Source organism: Polypterus senegalus, chromosome 15 (assembly GCF_016835505.1).
Source record: "Polypterus senegalus isolate Bchr_013 chromosome 15, ASM1683550v1, whole genome shotgun sequence".
Lineage (NCBI taxonomy): Eukaryota > Metazoa > Chordata > Cladistia > Polypteriformes > Polypteridae > Polypterus > Polypterus senegalus.
This window is the reverse complement of record NC_053168.1, coordinates 98,611,380-98,638,251: the sequence shown is the minus strand read 5'-3', so window position 1 is coordinate 98,638,251 and position 26,872 is coordinate 98,611,380. Positions and strand designations below refer to the sequence as shown.

The window sequence follows — 26,872 nt, the reverse complement described above, 5'->3', positions numbered from 1 at the left end:
ACAAAAGGCTTTATCTCTCTATTATAAAAAAAAATCTTGGAAGGTTGGAAGGAGACTTTATGTGATTTTCTCAGAGAGACACTTTCACATCCCGCAAGATGAATCTTTGTGCCAAGAGATTTAATCACGCCCAGGGCTGGAAATAAAAGACAGAGTAGATGACAAAGTAGAACATCGTAAAGAATTTAAAAACGTTGAAGCGGTACACATGCAGAGCAGGTTAGAGATAATGGAAGTACAAAAATTCGAAACTCTCAGAAAAAGGATAGTAAAGATCGCATTAGCTCAAACAAACGGAAATTATTACTCGGTAAAATAACAGTGAAAAGAGATCGAATATATTGTTTGAATTTAAAATTTAAGTTGAAGACTTGTGGATCATATAATTTGTGTTGCCATCAGGGAAAAAAAGTAGTGTTTCTTCCCAATGAAGAGATGTATCTGCAAGAATTAAAAGATTTGTTGTTTGGTGAAAGTGAAATCCTGCAAGAGAAATCATTTCTCATTTGTGTGAATGCTATTGTCAGACACATTTCTTATGGAGAGAAAGAAACAATATTCACTCATGGGCACTTATACGTTGTGTTGTCAAAATTCAATGTGATATTGATGAAAAGATAAAAGTGAAAAGAGATTGAATATAATAGACATAGGTGATATGACAGAAGTGCGCCAGGTGAGATGTAGATCACGCGGCACGGCAGCAACAGCAAGCAAGCAGATGATCGAGCAATGAGGAGGTAATTGTATCATTGTTTAAGAGGGGGTTTCGGAGGAGCGACCACGTCTCCTTGGGGTTCATTCAAGCCCCCTCTTCACAACGTGAGAGAGACGCGAAGTGGCTGGTGCGTATCACAGACCCTTGGTGAGCGAAGCGAGCAGGGGGTGAAGTGCCTTAGTCTTGACAATAATAATCAACACATTTTTAGGATGAATGTATGTTACTCAGTTTGATATTGCTTTATTTTATTGGGCTTTTAACATAATCTTTTATGTGTACATTATGCAATTTATGAAAAATTTGTAATTTCAATTTACCTTTAACTTGTTACAGTATACTAAGCCTGTATTCATTGAAGAGCACTACATAAAAATAAATGGGGTTGAAACTGAAATAAGAAGGCAAATACTTTTTCACAGCACCATAAATATTATAAATTGATTGCCTTGGGGATCTGTATTTACCTTGTCATACATTAATATTCTGCTGGTGATGCCCATAAGCTGTGACTGTTTCTGAAATATAATTGGTTATTATTTTGTTAATTATCATTAACGGGTTAACAGTTTGTAATGCAGCCTTGGAATTTATTAGATTGCTTCCTTACCTTATATATTGACTTTATTGACGTTATTATTTTGTTAATTATCATTAACGGGTTAACAGTTTAAACTGACATTTGTAATGCAGCCTTGGAATTTATTAGATAGCTTCCTTACCTTATATATTGACTTTCACTATGAATGACATTATGAGGCTGTCACGTGAGCAGCAGAATAGGGCAACAATGCAAGGTGGCCAGAATAAAAATTATTAAGAGACAGTCGCAATGGACTGACTGACTTTTGAATGATAATCATCCCAACATGATTCCAACATGAGGACTTGCAAGGACAACAGGAAATCCACAGTAACTGAAAAGGTGGTGTGCAATTTGCCACTGGCTGCTCCCTGAAATCACACTAGACTCTTCCTAACTCCAACTCATTTGCCTGTAAAGGGACAGCCATATAGGTTACTGATACTGTATATGGTAACGATGTGTGGGAAGTTAAGCTAGGGAACACTTCATAGGGAAACCAGAGGCACACTGGCCCTGCTCATGAAAGACCACTGTGTTTTTAGGCGAACACAAGCACATTGAGCTGCAGAAACCTGGACGGTTTCACGGGCTCTGTAAGGCTGAGAAAGTTGAAACTTGATTTGAGTGCCAGTGTTAAATCACGCTAAAACGCCCAGGAGAGAGGCAAAGGACATTTTTTTTCAAACTTGATGAATGGGCTTCTCTGTCCTGAAAACACCCTGTTGTGCACCAGTACTGGCGTTGTGCTGTTGACACTCTCCATTATTGCTCAGATAAAAGTACCTACAAGCCCAGACAAAAGCATGTAAAGCAGGAAACACAGCCCTGTGGCATTTTCCAGAAAACACCAGTCAACCACTTTAGTGACATACCCTGTATTAAGTGCTTTTCTTTGACAATATTCCAAGAGCTTGTCCCCATACTCTGCTAAAATTGTTTAAGTTCACAGTACATCACGCTTCACTGATGCAATGCTCAGCTCCCCCATTACACTCCACTGGGCAGATACTTCTCCATCCATCCATTATCCAACCCACTATATTCTAACTACAAGGTCACGGGGGTCTGCTGGAGCCAGCCATCTACTTATATTTACATGCTGAATGATTTCATTCTGTCTTCTTTCCAGATGAGACTGAGGCACATATCGACTATGAAGACAAGTTCCCTGATGAAAAATCAATAATGGTTACACACCCTGAAGACAAGTCCACGACTGACAGAAGAGAAGGTGTGTCCAGGAAAGTTGGTGAAGAAGAAGAGCTTGAGGACTCCACTGGCAGGGCTATGCCAGAACCAGGAGTTCCCACAGACTCTCCCATCTCTCTGCTCAGTCAGAAGCACCTTTTCTGGATCACTTCACAGTCCACACCTGAGGCAGGGGAGGACATAGGAACAAAGAAAGATGTCTTATTATTTGTAGAAGACAATCAAACTGGTGTGAAATTTATTAGTTCTGAGCATGTGGGAGCAGAAGCAACAGTTAGCCAGCCTCCTGAACTACACAATGGCACAACGGCCAGCACTGATGAAACCTGGCTGGACGGCTACCCAGTGACCCAAGAGGCTGGTGAAGAAGTGACTGAAGCCACAGATCAATTCAACCAGATAGAAATAAGCAAGGCTGAGGTGCCAAGCTCAATCTCCTCACCCACAGTACAGCAGGAACATACTACCATCACTCAAGTACCCAGCGCATTGCTTACAACTCTAAGGATTGCTGCAGTGATTCCAACTCTCCAAACAGAAGGAAAGTCACTGCTGACAGCAGGTGGCCCATATCCAACATCATCTTGCCCACAGATGCAGGATACCAGCACCCTTTCAGAGTTCAAAGAGTTTGCTGACAAGGGCAACCTGACTGGGCTTTCTGGGGAAAGGCCGCTTGCAACAGAAGAACCATGTTTGGCAGAGCAATGTGATAAGGCACGTAAAGGCCCCATCATTGCCATTGCTCTAAGTGTCATCTGTTTGCTCGTGCTCACCTCAGTTCTGGCCATCTGGTGTCACAAAAGGAAGCAGAGGAAAAGCTCTGTCTATAAAATGAATGGAAAGGACCAGAGCCGACAGCCCCAGCAGATGGAGATGCAACAGCAGCATGTTTAACACAAATGACAGCAGACTCCTGCCACACAGACGAGGATCTCACTCTTGTCTTTCTTTAGGGCTTGTTTGAGGTCACACATGCTCACAAAATGCTTTCAGTGAAGCCAGCACATTAGCGCAGGAGACCTGCTAAGAAATAGAAAACCTGCCTCTGGTCTTGATGCCCTCTGGGCAGATGCTAGTAGACCAGTTTAGCCAGGGTAGGTAATAGTTCAGTACTATGACAGGCACAAAGAAATGGTTATCTTTTAATCATCATCAAAATACAAATGTACCTTCTGCCTGCGTCTAGCCAACATTGCTGAAGAACAGAAATCTCATGACTGTCAAATGAATGCATCATTCCACTGCACGTCAAGGTGTGACAAGAGTCTGCATGTTCGCTCTCTTCCATGTGCCCAGACCCTCACTTTAGTGTGGAAGCTGCTCGTCAGTTGTTTCAGTGAAGAGTATGGCTCCTTGACTGGCGGTCCAGTCTGTGTCGCTATATACATACACAGGGGGATTATTGGAGGTTACATCACACACGTGACAGAGGAAGGACCTTTCAGCTCACCCAGCATTTTGTTTTAACGGACTGCTTGCCTGAAATCATTTTGTGAAAAAGTATGACCTTTAACAAAGCCTGCCTATGAGTCAAACCGCCCTGGGTGAGAAGGGGTTATTTTTCACATTGTGTGCCAGCCATGGTGAAAGAGGGACGTGACATTTCAAGTGAGGTAGATGTCCATCTGAGGTAGAATGTGACAAAAAATGGATTGCACCATCTGCTTTGAGAAAAGAAGTGCATGGCTCACTTCATTAAATAAAAATGAGGTGAGGTGATCAGTCTCCTGGTGGCAGGGGTACAAGCTTACCTTAGTTTTTTTTTTTGTTTACATGATTTATGCAATAAACATCAAGAGTTGTGCCACTTAGCACCAGAGGCACTGGACCTCTTAATTTGCTTTCCATTTGCTCCACAACACTGGCAGGCACATTGCTTACATGTCGCTGTGGGTAACAAATGTAGAAAAAAAATCACATGGATAATTCAGATAGAAGGTGTTGCAATACTCATTATTTTAATCTAACATGCTCAGACTCAGTGCCAGAAAACAACACTCTTGCAAGTACTCCTTCCAGATTTTCCTACAAAAAAATATAAACTGAAGTGAGGGGTTAACTACAAGTATTGTGATAAAGTTTTAAAAATAAATTAGACAAAGCACACATAATCACAAAAAACATTGTAGCAGTCTTCATGTCTGCTATATCAGTCATCTAGCATTTAGCAAAATGGCCCATAAACTGCAGCTATTAATATGTCTGGGTTAGGTTTTTTCCCTCACATATTCCCGTTCGTTCTAAATTGGCCATGTAAGTTGTGGGTATGTGTGTGAGTAGGCCCTGTGACAAACCATCAATTTGCACAGGGTTGGTTTATTCCTTCAGTCTGATGCTGTTGGGATATCCTGCAGTCCCCAGCAAACCGGAATCTCAGCAAGTACAGTTAAGAAACCCAGGAAATGTAAATCTCATTAATCTAAACTCTGAATGATTTTGGGGTTTGAGAAGTTCAGTATAGAGAACTACATAGCAGATGCAGGGCCATTTCTCATTCACTTCTGTGTCATTCACAAAGAACCATTAGTAAGCGGAAGTCTAATACAGTGCACTTCAAAGCAAAAATATATATCTGGCCTGGACTGCAAGCTTTAGGCAGTGCAAAATTAATACATATATGAAATGGCAAAACTACATTTCCATAGAAGTTAGTTATTAAACTCTGGTTAACATAAAACTTGTAATGAACTATGCCACCATGGACTAGGGCAACCTTGGTATGAAATAAACAAGTAACACATCTATAAGCCCTTCTATATCCCGGAGAACTCTCTCATCTTTTCCCACGATGACACTCACAGACTGTTTTGGAAGGCAAGGGTGAGCCCTGCTGTTCACACTTTTACATTTCAGATATAAAGTCTCTTGCGATCCCATTTAAATACAAACAGTTGGGAGTTGGGTCTCTCAAGATACTTTAAATGTAATTTTCAGTTGTCATTACAATTATCTATTTCAAGGGAGTACTGAAAAAAAAAAATGGGCATGAGTTTGAATGTTAGGTTACATTATTTTAAGGGAGCTGGGATTTCTCATCAGTAAAAATAGATGTGACCTCAGTCACTTTTAGACTCCTAGTACACCAGTGCCTAAGTGCAATTATACCTGTTGCACTCACCCTAGCATTTGACACCACCAGAACCTCAGTGGGAGGTTTCCACCGTTTTGCTTTCTCATTAAAGACTTGAGTACCTACTTTAACACGTGTTTGTCATTTTGTTGCGTATCTTGTGAATTATCTGGAAGGCATCTAATAATTAACATAATTTAGGGAATCATTTAAATTAATTTCATCATCATTTTCTTACCCAGAAAAACATCCAGGGATCAAGAGGAAAGCGTGGTTTTCACTGGGATTTTTCACTGCTTCATAGGCTGCTGGTGGCTGTTACAACCACAATTATATTTCCAAATATGTCTAGTGTAAGAAGAAAGATGCAATCATCGGAAAGCATTTGTAAAGTCCAACTGACCAACAATGAAAAACATATGCATGGACATTAGCAACATTGTGGATAGAAAAATTCAGTCTAAACTGAGAAAAACCTCATATACCACTGGTACTTACTAACTCAAATTGGGATAACAGCTGCACAGTTTGATTCAGATACAAAGGGGTGTAGGAATTCTTGATTTGATGCTGTTCAAAACCTCACCCCAACACACTCTTATTACAAATTTTAATTGCATTAGGAGAGTGATAAAGTAGTGAATATATTAGGACTGATTCATTACTTTACTAACCTGAGCTTAATTATATTTGTGATGACTGTTCTTGTAATAGTGACATCAGCAGCCAACAAAATATAGAAAAAAAGTTTGTGCCTCAGAAATGTTTGGCCGTGTTTTAAACTGAGAACAAAGTATAGTAGAATACAATGAAATAACATAATTAAATTGCAATTTAAAAGATGAGCTACTTCAAAAAGGTCCAAAGAAAAAATTTTTGAATGAAAACATTTAAACTGTATCTGAAGGACATTCTGTCTTGGTCCAGCTGCTCTCTCCGTTTAGCCCATGGCAGCTCCCCAACAACTGACAGCAGAGTTAGGCAATTAATTATGGGGCTTTTCACACATTTCTGCTACAAACAGCATGGAGGTGCAATGTTCAAATATTATTAAATGAGTAAATGTTTTCCTGGCTCCAGCATCTGGCTGCACGGTTTAGAATCTCCACACCCAGTAAACAAATAGTGCATTACATGGTTTTTTTTTTTTGGGTCTAATAATATGTTTCCAAATTTGGTTTGCTGCTCATTCTGCTGCCTCGCCCTTTGCATATGCATCACTGCAGCTTCAATTGTAGCATTTGGGATTTTATTCCCATCAAAAGCCATGTTGTCTGTTTTATCCCTGCTTTAGCACTTGAACCTGGGAAGATTTACCTGTACCCTTTTCAAAGTGACTGGAACATCTCAACCCACCTCACTACTGAATCGCTCATCTTCCACCTTTGCCATCAGCACACTTTCTATGTCCTTCTTACATGTATTTAACAGAAAAAGCCTTTACATAAACCCAGTTCAGTTCCAGAACTTGTGTCCATTCTCAGAAAGTAGTATCATCATACAAGGACACTTGGGGCTGGTCCACAGTTCCAACTGTGAAGCTTTAACCTTTGCCAAGTGTCAGAATTCAGGAGTGTATCTTATACACCTCATTAAATGTGACATAGCAGCAGAATGCTTTCAGTATAAAAATCAAGGGAGGCAATACCATTATAAATAGGTTTATTTTAAAAACTCACCAAAACCAACCTGGCTGGTAGGGAAAACTCAAAAAGAAAATATGTACAAGGTTAGGACAACAAGTACAATATTATTACAGCAAATGAGAAAAATGAAAAATGATCTGGAGGCCTTTGTGATCTGCTTTGACTCTCTCAGTGCAGTGACTACTATTATGCTTCTAATGTAAGCAATACATTCCTGTCAAACTCGGGCAAAGCAGACTAGAAGCAGATATGAACCCAAGTGGATCATGGGTGATGGACAGGGGATCACAGCAACAAGTTATGCCTACTGTTAATGTAGGTCTGCTAAAGAGACTAAAAAATTGGGGTGCAACATTGTAATCAACATCTTTGCAAACATCCACTGCTCTAGTGCAGCAAAAGGAGGAGTCACGTCTAAGGCACTTTTATAAATTGAGACTAATACAGAGTAACTCTTACCAACGAGGAACAGGAGCATTCATAAGACAAACTGAATACTTAGTTGTATGACTGATCTGTCAGAACACTCCAGTCCTGCAATTCTCTGTTCTTGACAAAATTTGTTGTTGAAGTAAGTATCACATGCACAGAGAGTCAAAGGATCTAGCTAGATTAGATGGGTGCAAAGGCATGGTGGGGCACACAGTAACTAATCCATGTGTACCACTCAAGTCAGCTCCAGGATTCCCAAGTCCGTCACATTTAGTCCAATGTGCAAAGTGCTGACTTAAGAGTAACTTTGACTTTTGTCCCAAATGCACACTGCTTCCCATTACCAGACGTCTGCTTTGGCAATCTGGCTTGTCACATGGTCTATAATTGGGTTTCTTGCTTCACATTCTGTAGCACCAAGCAAAGAACTGACAAGTAGAGTGTGGCAAGGTCCCTCTAGTAAGATGGCTGATGCCATTCCTATAATTGCTTCCTTGCACAGAGGCACATTTCTGGGAGAAGTCCTGATCAGATACAAAGACTAAGGGAAAAATACATGGCCCGCTCTGAATTAACTGTCACCTTCGGCATCCAAAAGCTCATCAAGATATTCCAGAACTTCCATCTAGGTGAGAAAAGGCAGAAAATCAAATAAGAATGTGCTGCTCGAAAAGGAAATAAAAGGTTGGGGTGTAAGAAGAGGAGGCCTTCATTCAATAAAACCTTGCCACTATCTTGCTGTACAATTCAACAATGGTATTTCAAGTTATAAGAATGCAGAACACTATAGGCACTATATACACAAACTGTAAATCACAGATGCTGCCTTGAACTGATCTTTATGTTGTAAGCTACATCAAGGATAACTGCTTAAAGCATTCTATCATGACAACATGCTTTCAATTGTCAAAATATTCTGAAAAGGAGGTCAATCTGGTTGTGTACTTAGAAATAAGAAATGAAGCCATGTTGAAAGAAGCCTGTTTTAACTTCAGAAAACCAGCACCACATTATAAACGCTGCAAAGTGGTTAGTAGTCACCAAAATATATCAGAAATGAGCATGAATCCAAAAACTGAAAGAAAAAAAAAAATTTAAGAATGATAAAAGACAACTATTATTTAATCCACAATCCTGTGAGACTCAGTTCAGTTTCTTGCATTCAGTACTGCCTAGTGAAATGAAAACTATTACAATGCATCATTTGAGATACATTCTAGGGCAGCACAATCTGTAATTCTATTGCTGAGACAATTACATACTCTATCTAGAAGCATTTATCCTGAAGCCTTCAGAAATTAAAATGTCAGTGCTGGCTGAGGGTGTGGATCACATGCAGTGGGTCTTGAGTAATTTAGAGGAGTGCTTGCAGTTGCACATTTCATTTCTGACTGCTTAGAGAATAAAGCATAAAGACACTGAACACCACAACCTCCAAAATTATTATTTTATAAGGAACTGCACTATATCATAGTTGGAATCTGTGAATTAGTTTAATGACAGTTAATTTTAGTAAACAGATTGTGTGAATACATTTGAATAATGAAGTTAATTTTATGGTTTCATCAATAACAAATATAGGTTACATTTACTATAAAATAAACAATGAGTGTAATTTTGGTCTTTCAATTCAAGTTGAAAATTGGACAGAGTTGCATATGACAGCTAAAACTAAAATTTGAGGCGAATGCTAAAACCCTTTTTATATGAAAGAAAGTGGAAAGGGCACCACCTACAGGTAATTCAATGTTACTGGCTGGTTGAACTGTAGCACTGTGCCAGAGTAGAACAATGCAGCAAGCCAATGTATATTGGTCTTGACATCTCTTTAAAATACTGTATTTACCAATAACAACTCACGTATCACTGCTAAACTGGAGTTATTCAGGTTTCTTTTTCACAGTTACGCAGACAGGAATATCGGAGTGTTTTTAATATGAAATTGTAGAGTTTGTTGCTGATGGCTGGCATTCTGAGTGGTCTGCTTCTTTATTTTTATTTTGCTTGATTTGTGTAATGAGTGGTCTAGTGAACTAATAACATGGCCTATAGGAGCTGAGTGATTGTAATGGACCTCCTAATACTCTTCTGGAATTATCATGTGTTCAAGCAAAGTTAATGTGGGTAAACACCATGGTTGTTCTAACATTGGAATTAAGAGTTACAAAAATAAATGAATTCTCATCATCCAATATTCACTGACAAAACTGGGTGTGAAATGCACATCATGTATAACATAGTTAATGCTGCCCAATTTTTTTTCAACATCTGATTCTGGCAACACCAATCCACAATATGTTCCTCAATGAGGTGCATGGAAGCAGTCATTAGACTTTACCTGGCACTCTAATTGGCTAACAGTTGTAGCTACTCATCCTTTTATAAATGGTATACACCTCTGCAGTTTTCCCAAAATGCTGAATTATTGTAGGTAAAAAGGTTAAACAAAAAATTACCTGCTATAGATGAATTCAAAAACGTAACGTTAAGCGAAATTAAACTGAAACAGTGGTATGTTGGTTTTATTGATGTCAATTCAATTACAGTTCTCTTGTTCTTTCACAGCAAGATTTTTATAGTGCTTAAGAGTAACCTAAAGTAATTTTCGTAAGAAGTAACCCAATGTCTACAAGGACTGTTACAAGTAAAGTACCTTTATGGCATATTTATCATTTAACAATAAATGTACAGATTATATTTAAATACAGCACTGTTCCATGAGCAAACTAAGTAGGGTGCTTCACTGAACTGGACTTGAAAGCAGAGAATCAATGGTTCAAATCCAGTAGCCCTCTGTGCTTTAAAGTAAAAACTGTATCCATGCTTGTTTAAAATGATGACATTCATTTTTAATTGTACCTTTAATAGCAAGCTCAAAGTCAGAATAGATCTCATTTTGACATTAGAAATTCCCCCATCAGTCACTCTCCCTACTTACCTCATCATTATCATCCAAACGAGTCTGGGCAAATTTGAGCAACTTCATCTGCATTGTAGTCTGATTATGATAGCGGACTGCTTCCTGTGATGAGAGTAACAGGAACGTTTAAATGAAGAGAAGGAGAATCAGTTACAGAAATTAAATAGATGATTTAGTTATTTAGCTCTCATTGACACATTGCCCCCTTACAATATGGAGAACAAAAGTAAGGACGTCACTGCTCAGAAATCAAATGACAGGATATATACCTATGGAAAATTATTATTTGGACAGTGACTGTGGAGTATCATTCAGAAGTTTGCTTTTTTGCTGTAACAATTTGGTGATGCTCAAACAAATAAAACAAAATGTACTAAAATTACTCCCCAACTGCTCATAACATATTTAACACATACACACAACCATATTCTCATAACAGAATGCCTAATGCTCACATTAAAGATAGCTTATACTAGAAAGTTTCAATGACCAACAGGGAGAGGTTGGGAGCATGCACTGATACAGTATGTTTCTGCACCCACTACACGACAAACCACCTCAGGATCCCAAAACAGGAACCAAGCACAGCTGTGCACCACACTTGTTCAGATGGAGTTGAACAGTGCGAGGTTTTCTACAGTGGCTGGATTGCCAATCCAATTTTCCCTACAAGATGGAGGACTTGCTCGCTGGGCTGGATGCAGGTTAACGTCATAACCTCTAACTGCTCTGCCCTGTGTAAGTGTCTTGCTCAAGTGTCCAACGGAGTGGAATCACTTCTGGCATTTAAGGGATTCGAATCAGCAACAATCTCTGGCCTCAGAGCCCAAGATTATTTGTAAAGCTACTTTTTCTGCAAGTTTATCAGCTTGCGAAAAAACATTAGAATAAATACAGATAAATAAGGATACAATAATATAAAAATAAGAATTTCTTGTCGTCCTCCTCCCCACCCCTTGAAAATTAGAGGAACACCATAGGTTGGTTTCCAAATTTTTTCTAAAGACAACTCAGTCATTCAATTTATTTCTTAAATGTCATCAACAACACACCTGATTTAAACAAATAAATGGGCGTATTGGATGGTGACTACAAATACAGGGATGCCTTGTGGCGTGGTTAGAAAATGGCTAAGATAACACACTATTACAGACATAAGCATCACAGTTTTGTAAAATACAGTCTATAGTCACTGAGCTGTAGCACATCAAACCATATTTTCCAGAAGTGGTGTTCAAGTTGTCACAGATGTATTTGAAGAACCTGACATTTATTGGTCTTCATTGTTACTCCTTTTTATTATTCTTGTCTAAGTTCACTATAGACACTACAAAGGTATATACATGTTTGTTTCAGTAGATGGCTCATTAAATATTAGTAGCCTAAGTGCTCAGGTGGAGGAAAGCAAAGTCCTGTAATTAAACTAGATTAAAATGTAAGATTTTGCAGGATGATTTCTTTCTATTATATTAAAATAGTTTTCCGTCTTGTCCATGATATTTAGCCTTGACCACTCCCCTCCACACTGCTCACCTAATTATTATTTCTACTGCTCACATCCTCTCTCCGGACCACCCCGTCACACTCTCAGTGCTAAATCACCCTTTAACGCAATCAGCTATAATAGCAAGGCAGAAAAGCAAATTATCTATTCAAGAATGTTGAAATTTAGATTGCTATAGAAAAAGAGTGGCAAGAGCTGATAATTAACGATTGGGGGGGGGGTATTTGTTTGTAGAACAAAAAAAGAGTTGCATATAATTAAAATCAAGAACAAAGAGAAACATTCAATAAACTGAAAAATACTAACACATCGCTCCATGTTTAGGAGCCACTAAAACTTCATGTGTGGCCATAGCATCAAACTGTTGGCCTGACCTACCCCTTTACTTGCAAGACATATTTTGAGCTCAGTCCACCAATCCCATTTATCTGCAAGTAAGGAAGAGCTGTGGTGAAAATAAGGATCACTAACTTTCAGGAACTTCAAGACATGCTGCACCACTTTTTTCAGCTAAGCTTGAATCAATAAATACCAATACCAATCATTTGTCACTAAGGCCCTGATCCTTAAGTATATATTTTCAAGATTGTTTTTCCACAATGTCCTCAGAAAGGACTAAGACCCTCATTAAAAACTTTGTTAGGAGCTCACCTGATAGGACAATTTCCACCCACCCAAGATCAGAAAGAACTCTCTTATGTTACTCAGGGCTAAAACCTATGTGTGCTGGGGATACTGAAATCTATGGTTTTCAACAGGGATCCACATATTAGGAGCTTAGTGTTAGAATAGTTTTAGAGATAGGAAGAAGTGATATACAAGACCACACTACCAACTCAGACCAGTCCTAATGAGTATGAGTGACTGAACTGGACCCTGAAGATGACAACTGTCTCCTACTTCAGGGATCTCAATAAAGAAACAAACAGATAAATAGTGGAAATGCCGACTACACTCAGCTCTTGGTAGGACGAGTATACCAAATGCACTTCAGAAGGTCCTCCACCTTAAGTTAAGCATGTTTAGGCCCAGCCAGTACTTGGATGGGAGACCATACAAGGAAAAGCATGACATGTTGCTGGAAGAGTTGTTGGTGAGCCCAGCAGGGGGCACTTACTCTGTGGTCTGAATGTGGAACCCAATGTCCCAGTGCAGTGATGGGGACACTATGCTGTAAAATGTTGCTGTCCTTAGGATGAGATGTAAAACCAAGGTCCTGACTCATTGTGGTCATAAAAGATTCCTGGGCATCTTTGCAAAGAACAGGGTGTATCCTGATGTCCAGGCTAAAATGCCCTCCATACCCTAGTAATTCTGTCCCCATAACCCTCCCACCTATAACTGGCTCATTGTCTCCCTCTCATCACTTCACCATCTAATAGCTAATGTGTAGTTAGCGTAGTGGTGCAAAAATGGCTGCAATTGCATCATCCAGGTGGATGCTACACATTAGTGGTGGTTGAAGTGGCTCCTCACGCACTATGAAAAGCACGTTGGGTAGTGAGAAAAGCACCTTTTAAATTTAAAGAATTATTATTATGAGCTCACAAATGATATTCCTGCACTGTTAGCTCTTAGACTGCATTTCTCCTCTCAGTCTGAATTGAACAGCATATTAAAACGTCAATAACTTAAAACTATTCAAAAAAAGACAAGACGGGGATAGTGAGTTCTCAAGCTAGACAACTCAGGAATTAGAATAAACAAAGATGTTCTTTCAAGTTTAGTGAAGGACACCTTGGGGACTCGTATAACGCCGTGCCGAGGATGGGACTCGAGGCGGCGATGGTGCTGTTGTGCCCAGCACATTTTTGGGCGCTGGCTGCTCACACACCTCTGCCTCAGAAACCGCCGGGTGACCATCTGGTTGTGTGCTGACGGACACTGTTCTGGAGTCACAAAATGTAATAGTGGATGCTGAAGGAGATGTGGCAAATGAACTAAGGAATATAGGGGGTTTTCTATGTGATACTGACCACAAATTAAAAGAATTGGTTAAAAAATAAATGCTACATCTGATTACCAGTTTTTACATTCTGTTAATTACATTCAAATGAAGTTGTAATGCTGTCTGATTTGGCTAATTTTTTAGTGGTCTGAGTCAGGTTAATCATACCATGTCTCCATGGCTCTTTGAGTTGACTCGCTATCCTTAAAAGGACTGATTGCCTTTTACTGTATTAAATAAAAAAAAATCACCTGTGACTGTGTGGAGTTGCCGTTCTTATAGGCTTTCCTGCTGTAGATGAAGCCAGTCATCATCATCATAATCTATAAAAATGCACCCTCTTCTAAATTCTTCCATTTGCGAGATCTTCTAACAATGCTAAGGCAGCTTTGGTAGTTGGAAAAGTCTGGCCATTCTGTGCTCCACTATATTGTTACAACATGATTACATTCAAGTAAATTAAATTTGTAAACAATGTGCAATTCATTTCAGTGTATTTGATAACTCCTGCATCATTAATGCGAATCTGAAAAAGAAAGGGACACTACACAAAAACAGTAGCACTGCACTGACGCTGGGTGCTGCCCATTTGCAAAACCAAGCAGAAATTTGCATATGTATGGTGTTAGGCAACTGTGAAAATGTGCTTGACTTTACACCAAATTTAGCTTTTTCACATCTCAAAGTTACCGTGGAGATGGGAATATGAACTGTTTATACAGGAGACCATTATCTTGCATCATGGAAAGTCTTGTGAGGGGTTGTTTGTATTTTGGATATATATTTATTTTTTATAATGTAGTTCATTTAATTCTTTAATTTCTGTGATTTGTTAACTTTGTGGCATTTTCAAAGAGAGTTTAGGTCTTTCACACCATCTATAAACTCAAATATTTCTCTTGAAATAAAACAAAAATCTCAAACTGATCTATCCAGTTTCAGGGTTTGTTACAAATTTACTGTGATGTTACATAGTGTTTTCTTAAGTAAATAAACACATTCTACCCAGATAACTAGCTTTAAAAAAAATTTTCTTGGGTGACCTGTGACTTTTCCACTGCACAGTACTTTACAATATTATCCAAAGACATGCAGGTTAGGTCCACTGGCAATTCTAAATTGTTCCTAGTGTGTGCGCCCTGCGGTGGGCTGGCACCCTGCTCGGGTTTTGTTTCCTGCCTTGCGCCCTGTGTTGGCTGGGATTGGCTCCAGCAGACCCCCGTGACACTGTGGTTAGGATATAGCGGGTTGGATAATGGATGGATGCATGTTCATACCCAACACTGTAATCCGTAAAGTTTACTTAAAGAATGGTACTGAATACTGTATTATTGATGGCATAGCTCCAGACAGTGATGTGAAGATTAGAATTCACTTTACTTGCCATATACAATTTCTTACATTAGGAATTTGTCATGTTTCACATACTCCAACTTGCTCTCCAAAGACACCGAGATGAGGTCAGAGTGCAGGATAATTCATTCGTACAGTGCCCTTGGAGCAACTGCAGATTAAGGTCCTAAACAGAGTAGTATTTCTTCTGGTACTGCTGGGATTTGAACCATTAGCCTTCCTGTTACAAGCACAGATCCATAAGTCAGAACACTCTCTTAGGACTTAAAAATAATGACCCACTAAAAAAATTTAAGTGAAACGTCTAGGATGAGAAAACCCTACTGAAGTCCTATTCCAAATGATATCTAGACACTTGTTTAATGAATATCTCTAGAAAGAACTACATCTTGTGCTACGTGTTTTTTTTTAAGCAACATAGCCAAGGCATCTACAATGCATGACAAGAAATCATTTTTATAATAATGCATTTTTTTCTCTAAACAGCATTCATTTGCATTTATTGGAATAGTTCCATCCTGTATGGGCATATTCAATATTCCGAGTTAAAAAAAACAATACATCTCTGCACTTCAATACAAACTAAAATGCTTCTCATACCCTACTCCTAAGATTCCAGCCTCAAAGCTTGGAAGAAGCTAAATTCCGCATTAAACACAAGATCAAAAGAAAATGTACTTTTACTTTACAGCCTGAAAGCAAAAACCTTGCTAAATTCAAGAAGGAAACAAGATTTAAACTAAGAAAATGGATGTGAAAAGTCCCTTTGACATTTTGGGGGAGGCAGTCTGTCATCTGAAGTAGAAACAGCAAGCATTCAACTAAATTTAGAGCTATAAGTAAACTGATAAAACCAAGTTCAAATTATGAATTGTTCTGTATTATGTATGGAATTTAACGAATTTCAGTGAAAGAATTAATGCATCTGGCACATGCATTAAATGTTTTAGAGAGGTTACATCCAGTGCTGACTCTGAAACCATGAATTGTGGGCTAAAATAAGAAAAAGGCTGGATCAAAAATTAAAATGTACAAGTTGCTACTTTAGAAGTACATATAAACTATTGAAATCGTGTATCATTGTTTAGAATGATCAAATTGAGTAATGTTGTACTGATGCGACTTGTCCAGAACACTCGGAGACTGTATAAAGTATAAATCTGGCAAGCAAATTCAGATTGAAATCAGTCCTGAAAATTACAATAAATTAATTGTTAATTTCTTTGAACCAAAACAGACAGAGCACAACAACTGAAATGGCAGTTTTCTTTTCTATTCTGATATTTGAAAAGGGTGATAAGTGTTATGCTTCTTTTTCCTCTCATCGCATACAATTTTATATCTTTTATCTCGTACCACACTAGTATCTCTGAGAAAATAAAGCAAAGGTAAACTTTATAGACTTATCTGCATGTTCTATTGCACTTAGTAATAAAAAAAATTAACATACTGTACATGCAGAACACTTGTCCTACAGTTGTACCTCAAAATATACTTACAGCCCGTGGCTGAAAATCTGTGTCAGCAAGTCCCCACTTCTCTTTGTGGTACTGATAGTAAACCATGTTCTGCTTCATCACCTCATCATCAGGATCAAACAGCATGTAGCTTGCAACACAGGGTGCAGCATTCTTCATGTCATTCACTGAATAAAAAAAATTTTTAGTCAAGGACTCTTCCTTGAAATAAGAAATTCAAAAAAAATGCAAGTGATTGCATCACCCACACCTTAACAATACAAAAGGTATATATGAATGTATAGAATGCTCTAGAAAGTTAGATAAATAAATGTGCACAATACACAGTTTAATATCCCAGGAATCTTGACTCCGCAAATGTTCAGGTTAAAATAATTAATAAATAGTTTAACTCGTTGGCATGAATTGAACCTTTTGACCAACTTGCAAAATTTACAACAAGAATAATAATAATAATAATATGAAAACTTGCTGCATTTAACTGGTAGGAGTGTGCAATATGTATCTTAATTGTTGTTTTAATGATGTTTGAGCTAAAATTATGAAGTATGACTCTCACCTTTTAAAAAACAAATAAACATGTGCCTTGAGGGTCCACCAATTCACTGTCTCATAAAACCTAAATTGATAAACTATAGTATGTGCGTGCACGGTCAGTGTTATCAGAAGTGAAGCTACCATAGTGGCCTAAAACAAGCAAAACAACACTAGGGGATAAACAGTCTCACAATCTGTCATTAGATTTAATTGCAAGATGTAGATCATCCTCACTCACATGGAGCTGATTTGGCTTTGAAAAGACTGATGTTGCTTATGGTGGTAGAAATTTTTGCTCTTAAAAGACAGCTTGATAACTAACTCCAAAGGTGTCAGATTAAAACAAAAAAATTATGTAATTACATAATTCATTCAAACAGATTATTTTAAATTTTCATTAGAATCATAGGCCTATAGGGTGTGTTATTTCATATGCCATCTTGGTTGGGGTCCTGAATTTCAAAACACATTTTGTTCTTTCATTATTTAAAACACTTTTACAGATCCTTGCCCCATCCCACCACTATGGTTGCATTAGTTGGAGCAGGGGATGACACATAGGAGAGTGCAAAAAAAAAAACTGAAGTTCAGAGAAGATTAGCCTCTGCATACAGCCATTGAAAAAGAGACCAAGAGCTGCTTGATGATACCGGAGGTAGACACTGATGTAAATTCATATCACTGGTGGAAAACACAAGTAGTACATTCCTCCAAACTGGGGAAACTTACAAAAAAGTATCTATGCATTCCTGCTTCAAGCATCCCTTCTGAGAGGGCTTTCAGTATTATGGGAAATGTTGTAACATGAAACCATGCTGCGGACAGACTGGTGTTTCTGTCACATAACTTGAAGCTTCCTCAGTAGATTTTAGCAGTTTTATTTTTGCCCGATACCTTTGTAAAATATTGGACAGAAGTTAAAGTCAGTTAGTTTAAACATTTTTTTTGTATCTTTGTAGTATATGACAGAATGCATTTACAAATGCTGTAGTTTTTTTTTCTGCACAGTATTTGACAGAACTTTGGATTTTTACACTATAGTACAGTATGTTAGATTTTTGTTCTTGCATGTGTGCTGCACAATTTAACTTATAGCAAAGCAGTTTGTGTTTATCCAGACATAGTGGGGGAAAAAATTGGTCAAGAGTGTTCACTTTAATCTCTTAGTTTATCATTAAAGTTGAACACCGCAAACTTAATCTTAAAATCAATGTTTAATTTACTAGAGTTTCTCAGATACCATCGTAAGTAAAGTATCACGTTAAACATTTCATATTCTATGTGTTCTTCTATATTGTGTGTGAAGCACTACATGCTTCTTTAATGGGCTCTCTCTTATGCCAACAGAACACAGAATACATTACATTCATGATATTACAGTTGTCTGAATAATTTAAATACTAAGATGTATACTTGATATAATTTTCATGATGAAATGAATTAAAGCATGTATTAAACATTGGGGCACAGTGACGCAGTGGTAGCAATGAACTGGCGCCCTGTCTTTCTCCACATAACCAATCGCCACACAATAAGCTCTGTAACAAATGTCAAACCATCTGTAAACTTAGAATGCCGATTCTTCAAAACTTTGAAGGAACATTGAAATATCTTCGCAGTACATGTTTAATTACTCCATCTATCCATCCAAGGTCAGACCAGCTCATTACTACTGCGACGCAATCGTGCCCACACCTTCAATTTTAAATAGTATACATTTTTAACATCATTTAAATAATGTGTCTGTTTAATGTAATATACATACTTTAATGTATTTCATCTTAAAAATGATATCATGAGCTCCAAGCAGATAGCTCTTGGAAATCTAAATCGACTTAGAAGCCAGTCGTCACCATCTGTAAATACGTGTTCTCTTCTATTGAATTGAATTAAAATTCATTAATGGTTTATGTATGGTACAATAAAATTCAATATGCAAATCTTCCATAAACATTTTCCTATAAAATAAACAAAATAATAATATTCATGCAGTAAAATGACAATGAAAAATATACAATATGAAACCCTAAGTACAATATACATATAGTGCAGATAGTGTAAATGGCTCATAAAGTGGCTCAAGTTGTGCAATATTACAACTGTAGTACAAGTTTACAGTGAGATAATTGTACTTAAGTACAAACAGTTCTACCCAGGTGCAATTGATGGACTGATTGAGTCCGTTTATAGCTCTTGGGATGGAACTCTTTCTGAACCTTGAGGTCCCTACAGGGCTCTGAAGCATTTGCTGAATGGAAAAAGTTCAAAATAGACTGTGCGCATGGCTGAGGCAGCATGTGCTATAAAATGTTCTCTGAAGCAATATCCTGATTATCCTCTGTGCTCTTGACACAATCTGCCATAGAGCTTTTCGATCAGCTGCTGTACTGCTGTGATTCCACATTCAGATACAGTGGGTTAAATATTCTGAGTGGTGCACTGAGAGTAGCAATGCCAAAGCAGCTATGGTATTTGGAATAGTATGGCCACTCTCTGGACTATTATATTGTTGCAGTTTGATTACAATCAGATGCCCTAAATTTATAAATGATAAGCAGTTAATTTCAATGTAAAGGATAAAGCCACATTAGGGATGTGAATCTGAAAAAGAAGGAAAAAAAAACGGGCAGAAAACGTATACACACACATTCTGTTGTGCTGCCATGAGAATGTGCATAGCTTTACGCCAAATTTAGTTTTTATACATCATGACGGAAGCATGGAAACAGGCATACGCAACATTTTTGTGCATATGTACCGTTTATACATGAGGCCCCAGATGTTTGCAACGCTTAAAGCATTTAATTTATAAATAAGGAATAAATACAATTTATCGTTATCGATGGCTACTTTTAAATACATTTCTTATGCTGTCTCGGGCATTTACTTTTTAAATGAGAAATGAGCATAAAAACTGAGTTTTCAAATTATGAATTTATTCATTGTATTTTAGTGACACCTACTGACTACTACACTCCATAGTCCTCATTATACCAAAAAAAAAAAAAAAAAGTTTTAATTACACAAGCATGTAGACATGCTGGTAAACCAGCCCGATCAAGCACGCTGAACATCATACTTTAGTGGACCACCAAAGAACTATCACAAATATTAATATAGGAACAACTGATTCATTTAATGTTTTTTGGTAAAAACTTTACCAATAACGGATACCTTTGTGGTGAGCAATACATAAAAAAGGATAAATAACTCACATTTGTAATAGGCAAACTGAAGGTAATGGTACATAGTCGCCACAAACTTTTCCACCACAAAACCTCCAACAACTGGCCGGAGTTCATCTTCACATTTCACTTTACACCTCAGGACATGGATGACATGGTCTGTAGGAAATGATAAAAAACTTATTAAGAGAAAACAGCAACATAAAGGTGCATCGGGGTACCGAACAAATCTGAAAATTCTGAATAAGACATTATTCCAGAACGTAAATATAAGGTGGAAAGAAAAACGAACTATACAGATGAAAACACAAACAGATACGGAGCAGAAATCAAAGTGAAAGTTTTAAAAATGCAAGGATTTTTCATATGATTTCAATGTCATTCAATACAACTTTGATTTACCAAACTAAAAATTACTTTCTCCTGTTATTTTCTGGTCCATTTTGTTTTGTTTTGTTTTTTTTTTTTTAAATCTAGTGTGAAGATCCTTTGAGTGAAACACAGAAGGAGTCTAGGTTAAATTTTGGAATAGAGTGGTCTTTCCACCCACACCCAATTACCCAATTCAACAAACCGAATAATACAGTGTTGTGGACAGCCAGGATACCTCCATGCTGGAAGGACCAGGGGAGCAAGCTGGGTCAGAGCATTACCTCCCCTTTTATGCTAGATGGCAACAACCTTGGCTTGCAGCAGTGCCCTGCAGGGCTTCATGGGGACTGGAGTTGCATACAGCTCCTATGGTGTCACAACAGTGAAAGCAACAGAAATCAGAAACCCTGTCCCTTGGTATTTAAGAGCTTATAGTTATTACAACTAAGCATTTTTAAAATTGTTCCAAAGGATAGATTAAAAAAAAAAAAAAATCCTACAGCACACTCACCTGCAATTGATGGAAAGAAGTCCTTGAAATCTCGTATTTCTCGTGATCCTTCACAAGCAGCAAGACATTCATCATAGGCTTTGAAGAAGCTTGGTAATGCCAGCTCCATGTCCGAAATAGAAGTACGGTAGTTCTCACCATTATATGCTCGAACAGCTCGAACAAATAAACTCTGTAACAAATTATTACATCACACCAAAAAATATCAGCAGTTCAAACAACACTGACTCCAAAGTCACAATATATGCAAATATAAAAATAAGAGAAAGCACCGATAGGTTATGTGTTCGCTTGCATCAGGCAAATAATGAGGAGTTATTTAACCTCCTTAGTGTTACATTTGCCCTGGAAAAATTAGTCAAAACAAATTTTTTTCAAGAAAAAAATTATGTAACAGAGACATGTAAATGCCAAAATGTCAACATTTTCACAATAGGAAAGGTATGTCTAGTGTCCACTTCTGTACCAATGTGAATTTAGTACACACCCTTTGTGTGATATGCTTTGAAACAGTCATGAAATCATTGCCCCATGTATAGGGTTGCCAGATTAGAAAATTAGAAATATGGGACACTTTTAAAATATCTCTCTATTATAAATATAAATTCATACATGCCCCCTACGCATCCAGTCCAATATATTATATAAAAGTAGAGACATAAGTTAAAAACATAAAGCAAGGATTTTAATTAGTTATGAGGAAAACAAAAGTAAAATCATTTCAAAATTATTTATTGAAAGTGCAATTACATACACCACAGTTTGCTTCAAAACAGCATCTGCCTTGTTTGATAAATGTCCATTCGCTGGAATATTCATCACAAAATTTACACTTACAATTTGGCTTCTTGGGATGGATGAATGGATTTGTTTGGAAGTTAGAAAAAAGTAGGCTGTGGCAAGTAGTAACAACACACTTTGTTGACACTGTATGTTGCAATGTTGACACAGAACTGCACAGCAGCGTGGCTGGAGAGCAAAACGGTAACAGTGTGGCGGTCCTCAGCCAACCATAGCAACTGAACAAGTTGCAAACTGACAGCAAACACAAGTTTCCTTGTTACATTTAGGTTATTTTCATCAAGAGAATCCGAGAAAAGAAAGTATAATTACTTATAATGTTACAGCTAAGTACTGTAAGAAGATAGTAAAAATGTATTTTTATTACGAAATTTGAAAATGAACTAAATATGGAACATCTGGGTGTCCCTGAAAGGTCAGTATGGGACAGGGGACAAAATGATATAAGGGATGTCTGGCAACCCTATCCATGTTGCAATCAGGACTGTACAAGCATGTTTCTTTGTGCACTTTTTTTTTTTTCTGTTGCTCGAGCATGAGGGCAGAATGTCAGTACCTGAACAGCATAGGCGATATACCCATTGTGTTACTGTAGCTTATTGACTTCCACATTTCCTCCGACATAAAAACTGACAGTTGCTGGATTATGAACAGTGCCTAAGAGGCCAACATCTTTCTTGTCCTTCCACTTGACCACATTCATTTTGCCTTTTTGCCACAAAGCTAATTCCAATGTAGTAAACCTTCAAAGGACCAAATTCACCAGGCATATCAGGATGATATGATCATACAGTGTCCTTTGCTTTAGTTTAACTATCCTTGTCAACATGTGATGCATTATCATCACTACTGATGGTTAATGGTTCAATTTCAGTTTGCTTATTTTACCCGGCATTACTGCTTTTGTTTATACACCATTATGATGTGTTTCTTTGCTGAAGGCTTCACCCGACTCATTAATAATGATAAGAAACCATAAAGTGACCGAAAACACAGAAAAATGTATGATTTTTTGCAGTATTATGTTATTTTATCCAAAAGATGGCAGCAGAATATTGTTCCAAGTGTTATTGTGGCTTTAACATTCCATATCTCTGAAATCAGTTAACCCAAGTCCTACTCTGGAATAACCATTTTTACATAGAATTTCAAGTCTGAGAGATACTCTGGGGTAATGGCAAGTAGGTTAAAGACTACAGCAACACCACAAAAAATGCAGCACTCACTTGAAATTTGGTACACATATACTACGTGATGTCTACTATCTGCTTTCAGGGTGATGATTGATACCCAAGGTTATTCCTCTTTTTATTTTATTGTAGAATCAACTCTCAGCAACAGACATCAGGGCAGCTGTGCGCTGCATGTGTACAGGCACCATTCTCATCCCTTCGCTGTCACTTCCCCTACCTCTTCATATCTTAAATCATTCTTGAGGCAGGTTGAAGACTTAAGTGCCAGCTTAAGTGAAAAATTAAAGAAAATGTGCCAAGTAAAAGTGGGTCACTAGGAGGGAGAAAACAAGAGTTGTGCAGCAAGCTCTCAGCAAACGAATGCTAAACGTACAGAAACAAGAGTATGAAAACTATGAATGCTCAAGTCAAGTGTGTTCACTGCGTGTTATCGTGCAGTGTGCCACTACTGGTGTACAAATTACAATAAAATTCATTACTTAAGGTTATGTACAATGCAATAAATTTCATCAACATTAATCACTTAAACAACATGCCAACATTCATTTTCAAAAAATGTTTATTTTTAAGAGTGCAATTTTTACAATAGTTTTCCTGCAATAAAAATGAACATCTAAATACTCAAAGCAAATATTTATGCAATTGTACAAACTAAATTAGCAACTTGTCATGCAGGCCAAAGTCTACAGTATATGAAAGTGTTACTTGCCTCATAACTTTTGGTCTCCAGGTCATTCATGTGGTCCTCTGCCCCAGGCAAACTCTTATAGTATGCCATGTTCCTTTGCATCATCTCATCATTGGGGTGCTTTAGCATGAAGGTATGAGCTGCGGATACAGCTTTAGCAAGGTTGTCTGACTAGAGATAAAGAACAAAAACTGAGTCTTGAAAATGATGACAAACATGTTAAAAAGCCACCTGATTAGAAATGTTTAATGCAATTCATTTACAAATATGAGGAATGTGGATTGATTTATTTGTGGCTATTCACAGAGATCGTTTCTGCATTAATTGCTTTGTATTTATGCAATAATTATCTCAATATTAGGACATATAGATAGGACTTGAGTAGAAAACCAGGATTACATTATCTAATACCATTGTTTATGCAATCATCCTAATTTAAAGGTGTCCATAATCATGATGTCTATATATATTTGTATTCCTTCAAAATTGTACAGGCTAGCAGGGCTGTACTGCATACACTTAAAAATGGATTTGTTAACCGTGCTGACCATATTAATGGAATATATATATGTTTAAACATACAAGTGTACTCCTGATAAAGTATCACCTAAGAGGCCAATAACTTTGCTCTCCTGGAAATAAATGATCCCAGAGCTTTCCCCTACTATTTACGTGGAAACGATTTTATTCTGTATCGCTCATTCTTACTCTCTCGATGACCTGTGTCACTTTATAAACCTAACTGAGAGTATATTACTGTATACACATTTATAAACCTAACTGAGAGTATATTACTGTATACACAATCGTACAACACAAGGTCTGGTATTAGTCGTTTACAATAAGCCTTTTATTCAACCAAGTCAAGTCTTGTGATATTTGCCTGGCAGTGCCCTACTACAAAGCTCTTCTTGATGCCGAGCCACTGCCAAGACCATCGTTGTGCCATACAACCTCTACTTACCCTAAAGTAAGCATACTGCAGAAACTTGTAAGGCTCCCTCCTCTCGAATTCGTCCAGCGTGTCACGGCTCGGCTGCGTCTGGCGGAAGGCCGGAAGCCCCTGCTTACAACGTTTCAGACACTGTGCCCGCTTCATTACATTGCCGAAGAAATTGAGCTCGGGAAAATCCTCAAACTTGGCTTCGTCATCGAGTCGCACTATACTGCAGTTGAGGTTGCAAAAGGCCTCACTGTCCTTAAGCAACCTGTACAGCCGGAGGCTCACCTCCAGGTATTCGACACTTTCTTTCCAATTTTCGTTTGTATATTGGTCCAGGGCGTACTTGTACGCCGAATCTAAAGGCATTAGCTCGTGCCGGGGAAAGCTCCTGAAACTGTATTTTTCATACTGGCCAAGGCTAGGAGCCGCAAACACCAGCACACATAATACGTAACCTAGAAGCGAACAGAACTTCATCTCCACTCTTTCGGCACAACAGACGCCAGCTCATACAGTTAAATAGCGGAAAGTGGAGCCAACGTGAACGAGTGAGCGTGCCTGCCTATGACCACGTCACCTCAAAACGCCCCACTGCGTGCTGCGTCATCAGGGACCGCCTCCAGTGTAAGAGGTACTTAATGACGCATTAATGGGCGGCACTGCCTGGGTGCCACGTGGGCAACTGGCTTGAAAGAAGCCGGTGATGGCGACGGTCTGCCAATATATCTGCTTGACTGCTGCTAGTAGACCCCCTTTCGGTGACAGGGCATTTCCAAAAAGTCAAAGTGAGGCCCATACGCAGCTCTGAATTACGTTTACGTATTTATGGTTTTGAAGCTGTGCCGCATTTTTTCTGTGGGGTTTACAGGTTCTCTGTTCATGTTGAACATATAAAATCTAACAATCCATTTTCAGAACTTGTTACTGAGCTCCTTATTATTTAAAAATCTGTTACAAGACAGTTTCCATATTTGTACTGCTGAAACAGCAAGCATTCTTTATTTTGAATTGTGTTAACAATTACTACACAAAATGTAAACATTGCGTTGCCCTATGTGATCAAATTATCTCTTAGTTCTATTCACTAGCATTACTTTTATCTTGTATGTTCTTTACAAAGCTGCCAGTTAAGGGATGGAGATGACCCAAATAAGGGTATAAGGAACAGTATCCCTCAAACATATAGCACACATTTTATGTTATAGGATTCTGCTGCTAAACTCTATTTGTGTGTCATATTTAACTGTACTCTGTGTGTGTAAAAATAATAACGTTATAAATCTATAACACAGGAATGTTAGAGTGCATGATTAAGGCTTTAGACTTCAAACCCTGAGGTTGTGGATTCATATACTGCTACTGACATTGTGTTGCTTCACCTGCCTATTCCCCAACTGGAAATCTAAAATGAAGATGCAACCAATTGTATCTCAAATGTTGTAAATCAACCTTAGATAAAAGTGTCACACAAATAAAGATAAACAGGTACATCCATATTCTTAATCTTTTTTTTACCACAAGATCATTACAGGATCAAAAAAAGTCAGAACCAAACACAGCAGGATGCCAGTTCAATCTCTGCGTACAGTCCATGCAAACACTTTGGTCAGTTAAGAGATGCCAGTTATTCCAATACACTTCCAGACTATCATAGAGACAAGCCGTGGAGACACAGAATGTAAACAAATCCACACAGACAGTTATAAAGCTTAGAATCAAAAGCAGGTCTCTAGAAAGCACTACTAACCACTGTGACATAAAATCCACCTGAAGTG

The 26,872-nt window shown here is 38.0% G+C and overlaps 2 protein-coding genes across 2 annotated transcripts in view; one reads left to right on the top strand and one right to left on the bottom strand.

Moving 5' to 3' along the window:
• The window catches only part of susd5 (sushi domain containing 5), a 67,476-nt gene extending 61,759 nt beyond the window's left edge, over positions 1-5,717 (top strand). Inside the window, exon 5 of the mRNA XM_039736313.1 lies at positions 2,434-5,717. Coding sequence (XP_039592247.1) covers positions 2,434-3,410 — 977 coding nt within the window. The 3' untranslated portion in view covers positions 3,411-5,717. The remainder of the gene's footprint in view (positions 1-2,433) is intronic.
• Positions 5,718-7,231: 1,514 nt separating this feature from the next.
• Positions 7,232-25,685, bottom strand: LOC120515884 (cartilage associated protein). Its single transcript, XM_039737239.1, has 7 exons — positions 25,119-25,685; positions 24,176-24,325; positions 21,473-21,644; positions 20,620-20,748; positions 16,889-17,034; positions 10,603-10,686; positions 7,232-8,289 (listed from the first exon to the last, which is right to left on the bottom strand). The coding sequence occupies exons 1-7, from the start codon at positions 25,572-25,574 to the stop codon at positions 8,236-8,238; spliced, it is 1,191 nt and encodes a 396-aa protein (XP_039593173.1). The 5' UTR covers positions 25,575-25,685; the 3' UTR covers positions 7,232-8,235.
• Positions 25,686-26,872: the final 1,187 nt, after the last annotated feature.

What these genes read in the sequence shown, in the direction of transcription:
- LOC120515884 (XM_039737239.1), bottom strand. Translation starts at nt 25,574, where the DNA reads ATGAAGTTCTGTTCGCTTCTAGGTTACGTATTATGTGTGCTGGTGTTT. An exon ending in TGCAGTATGCTTACTTTAGG is followed by an intron (nt 24,326 to 25,118) that starts GTAAGTAGAGGT and finishes CTTTATCTCTAG; the next exon opens with TCAGACAACCTTGCTAAAGC. An exon ending in CTTCTTTCCATCAATTGCAG is followed by an intron (nt 20,749 to 21,472) that starts GTGAGTGTGCTG and finishes CATTTCCTACAG; the next exon opens with ACCATGTCATCCATGTCCTG.